General features: G+C 39.2%; 1 protein-coding gene across 3 annotated transcripts in view; it reads left to right on the forward strand.

Moving 5' to 3' along the window:
• Positions 1-12,109, forward strand: part of ZFPM2 (zinc finger protein, FOG family member 2) — a 525,087-nt gene that overhangs the window by 225,394 nt on the left and 287,584 nt on the right. Inside the window, exon 1 of one of the 3 annotated variants that reach the window (XM_070382169.1) lies at positions 11,715-11,833. The exons of the other annotated variants lie outside the window; for them this stretch is intronic. Within the exon in view, the coding sequence (XP_070238270.1) occupies positions 11,806-11,833 (28 nt within the window). The 5' untranslated portion in view covers positions 11,715-11,805. Of the gene's footprint in view, positions 1-11,714; positions 11,834-12,109 lie in introns of those variants that run through there. 3 annotated transcript variants of the gene reach the window in all.

A 12,109-nucleotide genomic window follows, 5' to 3' on the forward strand; every position in this document is an offset into this window, starting at 1 on the left:
TTAGTGTAAACAAAGACAAATTAAACAAAAGTAGTGCAGAATCTATCCAGAAATTGATTCACACACACATGAGTATTTGGTTTGCAAGAAGTACATATGGAAACAACAAAGTAGAATGGGCTATTTGACAAATGTTTAGTCAATGGGCTTGCCATTTGGAATTAAATAAAATAATGTGATATCTCAAATTGTTAACCTACTGACCACTGGTGAGAGAACTGGAATAAGGAAAGCTTGAAGAATCGCTTTCACTTTTCAAAAAGATTTTTTTAGAGGATCTTTATAAAACCATACTCAGGCATTACTTATTAAAATTTTAAAAGGAAAAATATGGATAAATGTTTGAGTGAGCAACATCTTTGGACTCATCACTCATAACCATTCTAAAGTTTGCTATTTTCTACTGGGACCAGACATAGCCTTGAAAATCAGAATAAAAATATTGTGCTTTATTAATCAGCCAAATTCAAGTCTGTATAATCTTATATTGAGAAATTGTATTTAAAATATATTTATGTGTAGAGTTAAGGTATTGTTATTTCAATTTGAAATTATAATTTTCACCTCTACTTGGCTCTGCAAATTTGGAATTTGAAAGCTTTTGCATAAATACCTAACTAGACCCTACTACCGGAGAAGGCAATGGCACCCCACTCCAGTACTCTTGCCTGGAAAATCCCATGGACAGAGGAGCCTGGTGGGCTGCAGTCCATGGGGTCGCTAAGAGTCGGACACAACTGAGCGACTTCACTTTCACTTTTCGCTTTCATGCATTGGAGAAGGAAATAGCAACCCACTCCAGTGTTCTTGCCTGGAGAATCCCAGGGACGGGGGGAGCCTGGTGGGCTGCCGTCTATGGGGTCACACAGAGTCGGATACGACTGAAGCGACTTAGCAGCAGCAGCAGCAGATCCCACTACAAAGCTTATTCTCTTAATCCTTAAATTGCAGTGTTCCTTTGTGTAGCTTTCTGGCTGTCATTCATTAGGTAAACATTATGAGTAGAAATATAACATAATGGTCTGGTAAAATTAAATACTAGGTCTAACTTTTCACTTTAGCCATTGCTTTAACTTTGAGAAAATAAATTAAACCTCAGTTTGTTTGGTCTGTAAAATGGGAATAAAATTATCTCAGGATTGTTTTTTGAAATCATGAAATGAAAATACTCAGTTACAATGCTCTGCACATACTAAATATTCAACAAATGTTAGCTACCATTCCTGGAAAAGAATTACCCAGTAATTTTTTTTCAAATGCGGACAAGGAAGATTCTTTTATATTTGAATTGTATAAGACCTTATCTTTACACCGGTCCTCCAGGGAATATGAGCTTGATATTCCTTGCCCTCTATTGGAAGATATAAAAAGGTAGATCCAGTACAAATGAGGACAAGCTATTTCCAATCCACTTGCTTGTGCTCTACACCTCCTAGTATTTTATAGACTCGCTGCCTGTCTTAGTCTTGGGTGTCGTCACCATTGGTAGGATTGATAGCATGCAGTGACCTAACCAGGAATGATGCTAGGGTTATGCGTTTTTAGACATCAAAAATTATGGCATCCAGAGCTTTGAAGTAAATCTCTGAACGAGCAACTTCTCTGCTCTGTTGCATCAGACAATTGCTGCACCTCCCTGCTGGAAATGGCTTCTACAGTGCTAGTAAGATTCTTTGCAGATACTGACCTTAGAAGAACTGTGACCTTAAAATAACAGTTGATTTATTATACAAAGGATAATATAATCAACCAGTTGACTGTTCGACTTGTTAGTGAGTTATTTTTGTATGTTGTATTTGTATTCCATCTTGCCATCAACTCAGGGTAATGATGTCCAGACTTCCTGTGATCAAAATCAACCAGAATAGCGGCAGGACAGTGCAGTGAGAATGTATTGACCATGTGTAGCAGCCCATGTTCTAGACCTGACTAACTTCAAATTGTTCCATGAATAAACCTCTTCATTTTTTCATTACTTCAATTTATTTATTTTATTTTTTGCCATTTATAGATTTATTATTGTGGTAACACATACATAACAAAAGCCTACTCTTTTAACCATTTTTAAGTATATAGTTCAGTGGCATCAAGTACATTCACATTGTTGGGTGGCCATCACCACCATCCATCTCTAGAATTTTTTCATCTTCCCAAATTGAATCTGTACCCATTAACCAAAACTATCCATTCCTCCCTCCTTCCTGCTCCTGGCAGCCACCATCTGTCTGCTCTCTGTCTCTGTACAATTTAACTAGTTTATGTACATCATCTAAGTGGAATCATGCAGTATTTGTCCCTTTGTGTCTTGGCTTATTTCACTTAATAATGTCTTCAAGTTTCATCCATGGTTTGGCATGTGTTAGAATTTCCTTCCTGTTTAAGGCTGAATAATATTCCATTGTCTGCATATAACACATTTTGCTTATTCATTCATCCACTGATGGTTCCTTGAGTTGCTTTCACCTTTTTGCTACTGTGAATAATGCTATGAACATTGAAAGTGAAAGTGAAGTCACTTAGTCGTGTTGATCCCATGGATTGTAGACTACCAGGCCCCTCTGTCCATGGAATTTTCCAGGCAAGAATACTGGAGTGGCTTGCCATTTCCCTCTCCAGGGGATCTTCCCAACCCAGGGATCAAACCCAGGACTCCCTCATTGCAGGCAAACGCTTTACCATCTGAGCCAACAGGGAAGTGACCATGAACATTGAATGCATTGTTCAAATATCTGTTTGAGTCCTTGCTTTCAGTTCTTTTACTTATATACCCAGCAGTCATGAGATTTCTGGGTCATATGATAATTCTGTATTTAATTTTATGTGGAATTGCCATACTGTTTTCCATAGAGGCTGTACCATTTTACATTGCTTCAATTTAAAGCCGTATCTACCTAGAGTGTTAATCGCTCAGTCATGCCCAACTCTTTGCAACCCCGTGGACTGCAGCCCACCAGGCTCCTCTGTCCATGGGATTTTCCAGGCAAGGATACTGGAGAGTTTGCCATTTCCTTCTCTAGAGGATCTTCCTGACCCAGGAATCGAACCCTGGTCTCCTGCACTGCAGGCAGATTCTATACTAACTGAGATATCAAAGAAGCCCTTGTGTCAAATAAAAAGTGATGATTAATAGAATTTCTCATAGCCTCTGAATCCTTGCTTGTTAAATATTAACCCTCCTAAGATCCCAACATGCACAGGAAAGAGCTTATATTGTATAACTGAGTTCAGTTCAGTTCAGTCACTCAGTCGTGTCCGACTCTTTGCGACCCCGTGAACCGCAGCACGCCAGGCCTCGCTGTCCATCACCAACTCCCAGAGTCCACCCAAACCCATGTCCATTGTGTCGGTGATGCTGTCCAACCATCTCATACTGTCGTCCCCTTCTCCTTCTGCCCTCAATCTTTCCCAGCCTCGGGGTTTTTTCAAATGAGTCAGCTGTCCGCATCAGGTGGCCAAAGTACTGGAATTTCAGCTTCAACATCAGTCCTTCCAAAGAACACCCAGGACTGATTTCCTTTAGGATGGACTTGTTGGATCTCCTTGCAGTCCAAGGGACTCTCAAGAGTCTTCTCCAACACCTTGGTTCAAAAGCATCAATTCTTTGGCACTCAGCTTTCTTTATAGTCCAACTCTCACATCCATACATGACTACTGGAAAAGTGATAGCCTTGACTAGATGGACCTTTGTTGACAAAGTGATGTCTGTGCTTTTTAATATGTTGTCTAGGTTGGTCATAACTTTCCTTCCAAGGAGCAAGTGGCTGTTAGGGGAGTGTAATTATGTAAATGCTGGAAAGTTTACCAAAATAGATTAGTTACTAAATAAAATGTAAACTTTTCTTGATAGAGTAAGGTCAACATAATTGTACATATTTGTACCTTAAATCCTCTAAGACAAGAAGGATTCTGATTCTCAGTGATACCCTCAGTGCCCAAAGTTACTGCTTAAAAACATTTGCAGAGTGAATAAATAAAGAATAAGGATGTCTAAACTACACTAAACACTTCATCCAATTTTGCCTTATCTAATTTGTCATGGCTTTGTCAATCATAGAAATATTCATGGGTGTCTCTCTCTCTCTCTCACACACACACACACACACATACACACGTTTACACACGCACATTGACTTTTCAATGTTAGCATTGAGCAATGTTCAGCCCAATAATTTGAGCAAGGTACCCTTTCTTTACTCAGTGGGTGAAGTCAGAAAAAGAGTCTGTAAAGCCTTTGGTGCTGAACAGGATTTTCTCTCCACATCAGTTTTAGATGATATCTGTGATCAAAGAGACATATGCTGTTCGTATGCTTCCTCTGTACTTCAGAACTGGCTGTGACCTGGAGGGTGTATGAGTGCCCTTCTGTGGTTGCCTGGAAACTTTGGCCGCACAAGTGTCAACTTACTTTCATGGCTTTAAGGGAGAAGGAGCCTCGCAGAGAGCTCCAGACTTTGTAGAGGGGGGAAAAAAGGTCCTTGTGTGTTTTAAAACAAGTGTCTCACCAGGAGATAATGGTCGAGCTGTGGGTTATAAATGATGCATTTTGTTCTTTTCGTCTTGCTGATGGCACAAGGGAAAAAAAAAAAAAGTTCATCTCTTGCTTATCAAAATACTGTGACATTTCTTTTTCCACAGGAAAATTTCAATCACAACCTTCTGCAGCAACTGACACCAGATTTAACAATTGTAAAGCTCTACAATGTCTCATTAAAACCTATGTTTGGCCTCTCTTCTTTTATGTACTTCACACAAAATAAAACACACACAGACCCTCACTAAAATTTGTTATTATTTCCTTCCTCATTTCTTTAGGAGTACATTTGCTACTGAGAATGTAAATAGTCTTTGTTTCCAGTTCCAAATTTTTAATATTTTGTGTGCTTCCATTAGCACAGTTACCTCTAAACTATCAGTTTTATTAGGTCTTTTAGCTTTGAAGAAGGCAAATTCACAAAGTCTCCTTGAAAACGAATGTATTGTTGAGAGACATTTAGACATATGATAAAGGTGAGAGGATCTTTCTATGCCAGTCACCTCATGAGTGTGTCATGAGTGTTGATTTTTAAATAGAATCCTATGTTCATTTAGGTTTAGTTATTTGACAGGACTGATTTTTGCTTTCCAAGCTGCATGTTCCACGTGTACAAACTAGAGTGGTGAATTGGTCAGTGTCAGATCAATAGGAATGAGGATTGTGTAACTCAGTTTTCAAATGTAGAGTACCAGGTGGTTAGGTGATATGATTCTCACATCCTTCCTGAGATTAAATTGATTTTGTAATTTTTACAAAACTAAGCATAGCATATACAATTTGATATCTCTGAGCTACTATAGATCCGGTGTAGAAAACATATGCCCCCGTTATCTAAAGGACAGACTGATTCGGTGCAGTGCCCAGACAAAGGGTTTTTAAGAAAGCGAACAGTAGTGTCAGCCTACAGCCACAGTAGTTGACTTACAGATAAAATAACATTGAAAGTAATCAAAGCCTGAATTTTGAACGGTTGTCCATTTACGAATTTTAATACATGGACGCATTTTTATCGCCTGTTTGCCCTCATAAGTGCTCAGTAAATGTGAATTGAACAATCCCCACACAGGTGTAAAGTGCATCCATGTATAGATGGACTCTGTTCTTTACAGCTCTCAAATATTTCCTGATAAATTAATTCTTTGTATTTTTACAGAAAATTGAGGTGATAATGGTATTTTTTCAACATCGGACATTCTTACTACAGTTAACAAAACTGACATTTTGCTTTTTTATTCCCCTTTCTCTTGAAAACTTTCTCATTCTTGGTCCTGCTGTCCTTTGCTCTCAACCATTCAAAATTAATACTTGTATTTAATTCATCCAGAACCTTATATTTAATGCTGATAGAACTCAATGTGTATGTAAAAAATAAGAAAAAATAAGGACATAAAAATTTGGATTCATTCACACGACTTCATATAATTTTCTACTGTGAAAGAAATACAGGATACATTTATACCCAGATAAATGTTAAAATGTGAATAAGAGATACTCACTGACAAGTGTAGTTTGTTTGAATATTTTTTTAAAAAAAAGGTTCCCTCCCCCAACTACTAAATCTAGAAACTATCTGGCTGGTCTCTTTTATTTTTGTATTTTATTTTTATAATGAGATTTTCATGTTGAGTCTTTTTAAAAAAACACTGAGAATAGTAATCAACAGTGAGATACATTAAAATTGAGAAAATCAGTACCAAAGAAATAGTGAGTTTGGATAAAACACCCAGTTTGCTCATGGAAAATGAAGTCTGTGTTTAGGTATTTCAAATAATAATAGGAACAAATGTAGTAATGCATATATCTTACTTCGAAATCATGATTAAGACCAAATTGTCTAGTTTATGTTTAGTCCTAGTTGGGATGCTGAGAGAGAAAGTGTTTGTAAATTCATAGGTGGGCATCTGATTTCTCTCCCTCTTTCTCTCTCCTTGTGACATGGAGCCCTTGCTGTCCCCTACATGGTACATTAATCTCCACTTACCAGCTGTGGGACCATGCTTGAGTTAGGTCTCTTTCTGCCTTTCATCATTTTTAAAATAGTCGTAGCAGTATGTATTTCATAAAGTTGTTATGAGGATTGAATAGCTCTTAATTTCATAAAATGGTGCCTGGGACATAAAAAAGTAGGATGAGTATTTATTAAATAAATAAAAATAGCATTCCTCTCTCTGGGCATACTTCACACTTCAGAAACCTCACGAAGAGGGTTTCCAGGGTCAAGGAGTGATTCAGCTTGTGCAGTCACTTAGTATTTCTGGAAGTGCATTTTCCTTGTTCAATCTTAAAACTTCAAAAGAGCCTCCACTTTCACAAAGATTACCTGGCAACTGGTTGGGGGTGAGGGGATGTCGCCTTTAGGACAAAAGTATAAATTTCAAAAAATGCCTGAGGAACAAAAAGGCAACTTTCTGTTGTTCTTGCACTCAAAGAGTAGATACTGAAAGGGTTTGCATAGATGTATTATAGATATTATAATGGGGTAGAGCTTTTTTTTTTTTTTAAGTTCTACAACTGGTGCCTGAGTCTCATTAAAGGGGGCAACCTAGGGCCTTTTAATGCCCCCTATTACTTTTAAAGTGTTATAGGCTTGTAGGAGTGGGATTTTAAAGATCGAAAGCTGGTTCTTGGATTTATGTTGAGCTTTAAGACCTTGTTATTCAAGGTGTTCCAGCGTCAGCATCACCTGGGAGCTCCTGTTAGAAATAGAGAGTCTCAGGACCCTCTGCTGACCAAAACAGAATCTACATCTTAAAGAGATACAGCCTGAGTTCAGTCGTGAACAATGAGTGGCCCCTCATACCAGAATTAAAATTACATCGTTATAGAATTTCAGAGCTTTGAAGGATCTTAAAAATTAGCTAGTCTAACTCCTTTATTTTCTGGTTTCTTATACTTCAGAGATAGTTGTTCAGTACTTGCTATAAAGTCTGTGTTTTTTGTATTTTGTGTTTACAAAAATGTATATACATGGCTGGGCTTCCCATGTGGTGCTGCTGATAAAGAACTTGCCTGCCAATGCAAGAGACGTAAGAGATGCGAGTTCGATCGCTGTATTGGAAAGATCCCCTGGAGGAGGGCACAGCAACTCACTCCAGCATTCTTGCCTGGAGAATCCCATGGACAGAGGGGCCTGGTGGGTTCCAGTCCATAGGGTTGCAAAGAGTCGGACATGACTGAAGCAACAGCACAGCACGGCGTAGACCCAGTTCTTGCTCGGAGGTCTCTTCAGAGGGGAGATGGAATGTAAGCTAGTAGGTGTGGCACAGTGTACGGACCCCCTTTTACAGGAAATGCAGAGAGCCGTGAAAGGAGACCCTGAGCCTGGACGGGGGATCAGTGATGCGTCTACTTGCTTTGAGTTTGGGCTTTGAGTTTTCCTGTAGCTCTGGAGTGGCCCCAGGGACTCTGAATTTCTATGAAACTGATAGGGCTATGATGGAAGCTTATGGTTACAGCTTCATATAACAAGTACCACGGCTGGATGGTTTAAATGGATGTTTATTTTCTCACAGTTCTGGAGACTAAAATCTGAGATGACGATGTCAGCAGGGTGGACCTCTTTGAGCCTTCTCTCCTTGGTTTATTATCTTCTTCCCATGTCTTTGCACGGTCCTTTATCTGTTTGTGTCTTTGTCTTAAACTCCTCTTCTTGTAAGGACACCAGTTATATTGAATTAGGGTCCAGGCACATGACCTCATGTTGTGTTAATTAGCTGAAAGGCCCAATCTCGAGATACAGTCACATTTTGAGGTACTGTGGGTTAGGATTTCAACATTTGAATTTCAACATTTTGAACACTGAATTTGAACAACTCAGCCCCTAGCACCAGGTAAAATTTGAACAGAAGTTTGCCATCATCTATTACTATAAATTAACTTACTGATATGATTATGATAATTACTCTATATTTCCAAGCTGAAATCAAATCACCGAATTTCAGAGTTACTTACCAGTAACGGTGTGCACTTTGCTTCTAAGTGGATGCACCTCAGGCATCCAAATTCACCAGTCAGCTGCCATGTGCTCTCTTAGCAAGAGAACACCCAGCCATGTTTTCTTTTGAGATTCCTTTAAGTTACCACTCAGTCAGGGCCAAGTGAGCCCATCACCTCAGGAAGAACCAGTTCATTCTGTTCATCAAATAGAATGGTGTGGACCTGACAAATTTGAGTCCTATTGATTTTTGAATTTTATTACCCTTGAGTCACATGACATGATTTTTTAAAATTATGGTGATGTTGGTTTATGTTGTGTGTGCTGTGCTAAGTCTCTTCAGTCATGTCTTACTCTTTATGACCCTGTGGACTGTAACCTGCCATGCTTCTCTGTCCATGGAATTTTCCAGGCAAGAATACTAGAGTGGGTTGACATTTCCTACTCCAGGGGATCTTCCTGACCCAGGGATCCAGCCCAGTCTCCTGTGTCTCCTGCTTTAGCAGGCAGATTCTTTTCCACTGTGCCACCTGGGAAACCCATGTTGGTTTATAACCTTATGTAAATTTCATGTGTTCATAATTATAATTTGACATCTGCATGCATTATAGCAGCATGCTCACTACCGAAAGTCTAGCTTCTGTCTTGTTGTTGACTGCAGTACGCCAGTCTTCCCTGTCCTGCACCATCTCTCGGAGCTTTGTCAAGCCCAAGTCCAATGAGTCGGTGATGTCATCCAACTATCTTGTCCTTTGTCACCCCCTTCTCCTCCTGCCTTCAGTCTTTCCCAGCATCAGGGTCTTTTCCAACGACTCAGCTCTTCCCATCAGGTGGCCAAAGTATTGGAGCTTCAGCTTCAACATCAGTCCTTCCAGTGATTATTCAGGGTTGATTTCCTTTAGGATTGACTGGTTTGATCTCCTTTTTGTCCAAGGGAATCTCAAGAGTCCAGCTGTCACATCCATACATGACTACTAGAAAAACCATAGCTTTGACTAGATGGACCATTGTTGGCAAATTAATGTCTCTGATTTTTAATACACTGACTAAGTTTGCCATAGCTTTTCTTCTAAGGAACAAGCATCTTTTAATTTCATGGCTGCAGTCACCATCTGCAGTGATTTTGGAGCCCAAGAAAGTAAAGTCTGTCACTGTTTCCATCGTTTCCCCATCTATTTGCCATGAAGTGATGGGACCAGATGCCATGATCTTAGTTCTCTGAATGTTGAGTTTCAAGCCAACTTTTTCACTCTCTTCTTCCACCTTCGTCAAGAGGCTCTTTAGTTCCTCTTCACTTTCTGCCATAAGGGTGGTGTCATCTGCGTATCTGAGGTTATTGATATTTCTCCCAGCAGTTTTGTTTCCAGCTTGTGCTTCATCTAGCCTGGCATTTCATATGATGTATTATTCTGCTTATAAGTTAAATAAGCAGCGTGACAATATACAGCCTTGATGTCCTCTTTTCCCAATTTGGAACCAGTCTGTTGTTCCATGTCCGATTCTAACTGTTGCTTCTTGATCTGCATATAGATTTCTCAGGACACAGGTAAACGTCTTCTGGTATTCCCATCTCTTAAAGAATTTTCCAGTTTGTTGTGATCCACACAGTCAAAGGCCTTAGCATAGTCATTGAAACAGAAGTAGATGCTTTTCTAGAATTATCTTGCTGTTTGTATGATCCAATGGATGTTGGCAATTTGATCTCTGATTCCTCTGCCTTTTCTAAATCCAGCTTGTACATCTGGAAATTCTCAACTCACATATTATTGAAGCCTAGCTTGGAGGATTTTGAGCATTACCTTGTGAAATCTTTCTGTTACCACACAGATGAACCCATTTCACCCTCATCCTGCCCCTCCTTCCCCTCTGGTAACCACCAACCTATTCTTGATACCTATGTGGTTTGTTTTATTTGTTCACTTATTTCATTTATTTTATTTTGCACATATGAGTGAAATTCATTTGGTATTTGTCCTTCTTCACCTGACTTATTTCACTTAGCATAATGCCTTCAAGTTCCATACCTGTTGTTGAAGATGCAATATTTCATTTTTTATGGCTAGGTCGTGTTCCATTGTGTCTGTGTGTGCGTGTGTGCATGTGTGTGTGTGTGTTTGTGTGTATGTGTTTATTTGCCACATCTTTATCCAGTCATTCAACTGATGGACGCTTAGTTTTATTTCCCATATCTTAGCTATTGTAAATAATATGCAGTGAACACAGAGGTGCATATATCTTTTTGAATTAGTGTACTTCAGATAAGTACCCAGAAGTGGGTACTGGATCATATGGTATTTTTATTCTTAATTTTTTGTGGGATCCCCACACTGTATTCCATACAGTGGAGCTTCCTATCAACCAAGTCGGGGAATTCCCTTTTTTTCATATTTTTTTCCAACACCTCTTATTTCTTTTCTTTGTGATAATGATGCCTCACTATAGTTTTGATTTGTATTTTCCTTATAATTAGTAATGTTGAACATGTTTTCATGTGCCTGTTGGCAATTTATATGTCTCCTTCAAATATTATCAAGTCAGATAATTTGCCCATTTTTTAAATTGAGTAGTTTGTTTTTTTGTTGTTGTTGATTTTATGAGTTCTTTATATATTTTGGACATTAACCATTATTGGATATATGATTTGCATATATCTTCTTCCATTTGCTTTGGTCGTCTGTTTTGTTGCTGATTTCTTTTGCTCTGCAGAAGTTTTTTAGTTTAATGTAGTCCCATTTTTTTTCACTTTTGCTTTTGTTTCTCTTGTCTCAGCAGACAGATTCCTAAAGCTATTGCTAAGATCAATGTCAAAAAACTTATTGCCTATATTCTCTTCTAGGAGTTTTATAGTTCCAGGACAGGAAATGGTTCTTCATTCTTCTAAAGGAAATTACTGTTTACATATGTTAAAAAGCTAATAGAAATAATAAATTTTTTTGGTGTGGTACTGTTTTCCCTCTTATTGCTAAAGAATGCTTACTTGCATACATATTACTTTTGTTCAACTTTTTGTGGAATAAAAAGGATATAGTAACATTGGCAAGTTCCTGTTGACTTAAACTGCAATGATTAAATGGTTTACATTAGTTACATAATTGTGCCTGTGGAATGATGTAATCAGGGGCTTGTTATTACTTACTCTGCTGTGTGTAATTCCTACTCGTTTTGGCAGGTTTATGGGAGCTATGGAAGAAACTAGAAAATAAGAGTGGTCAGCAGTGGCAGCGGGTTCTTCACCACCAGCGCCAGCCGAAGCCCAGTAAACGCAGCGCACACGCGTGCTCAGCTATGTCAGGCTGTGCGACCCCATGGACTGTAGCCCCCAGGCTCTCCTCCGTCCATGGGATTCTCCAGGCAAGGATACTGGAGTAGGTAGCCATTCCCTTCTCCAGTTGGGCTTCCCTGGTGGCTCAGAGGTTAAAGCGTCTACCTGCAGTGTGGGAGACCTGGGTTTGATCCCTGGGTCGGGAAGATCCCCTGGAGAAGGAAATGGCACCCCACACGACTGAGCGACTTCACTTTCGCTTTCACTTTCCTACATTGCAGACAGATTATTTACTGTCTGAGCCACCAGGGAAGCCCAGAAAGAGGCATAGGATATAGCTAAAATTCCAGTATTGGAAGACTGGTTTGTGCATTTGGAA

The sequence above is a fragment of the Bos mutus genome, chromosome 14, assembly GCF_027580195.1.
Source record: "Bos mutus isolate GX-2022 chromosome 14, NWIPB_WYAK_1.1, whole genome shotgun sequence".
Lineage (NCBI taxonomy): Eukaryota > Metazoa > Chordata > Mammalia > Artiodactyla > Bovidae > Bos > Bos mutus.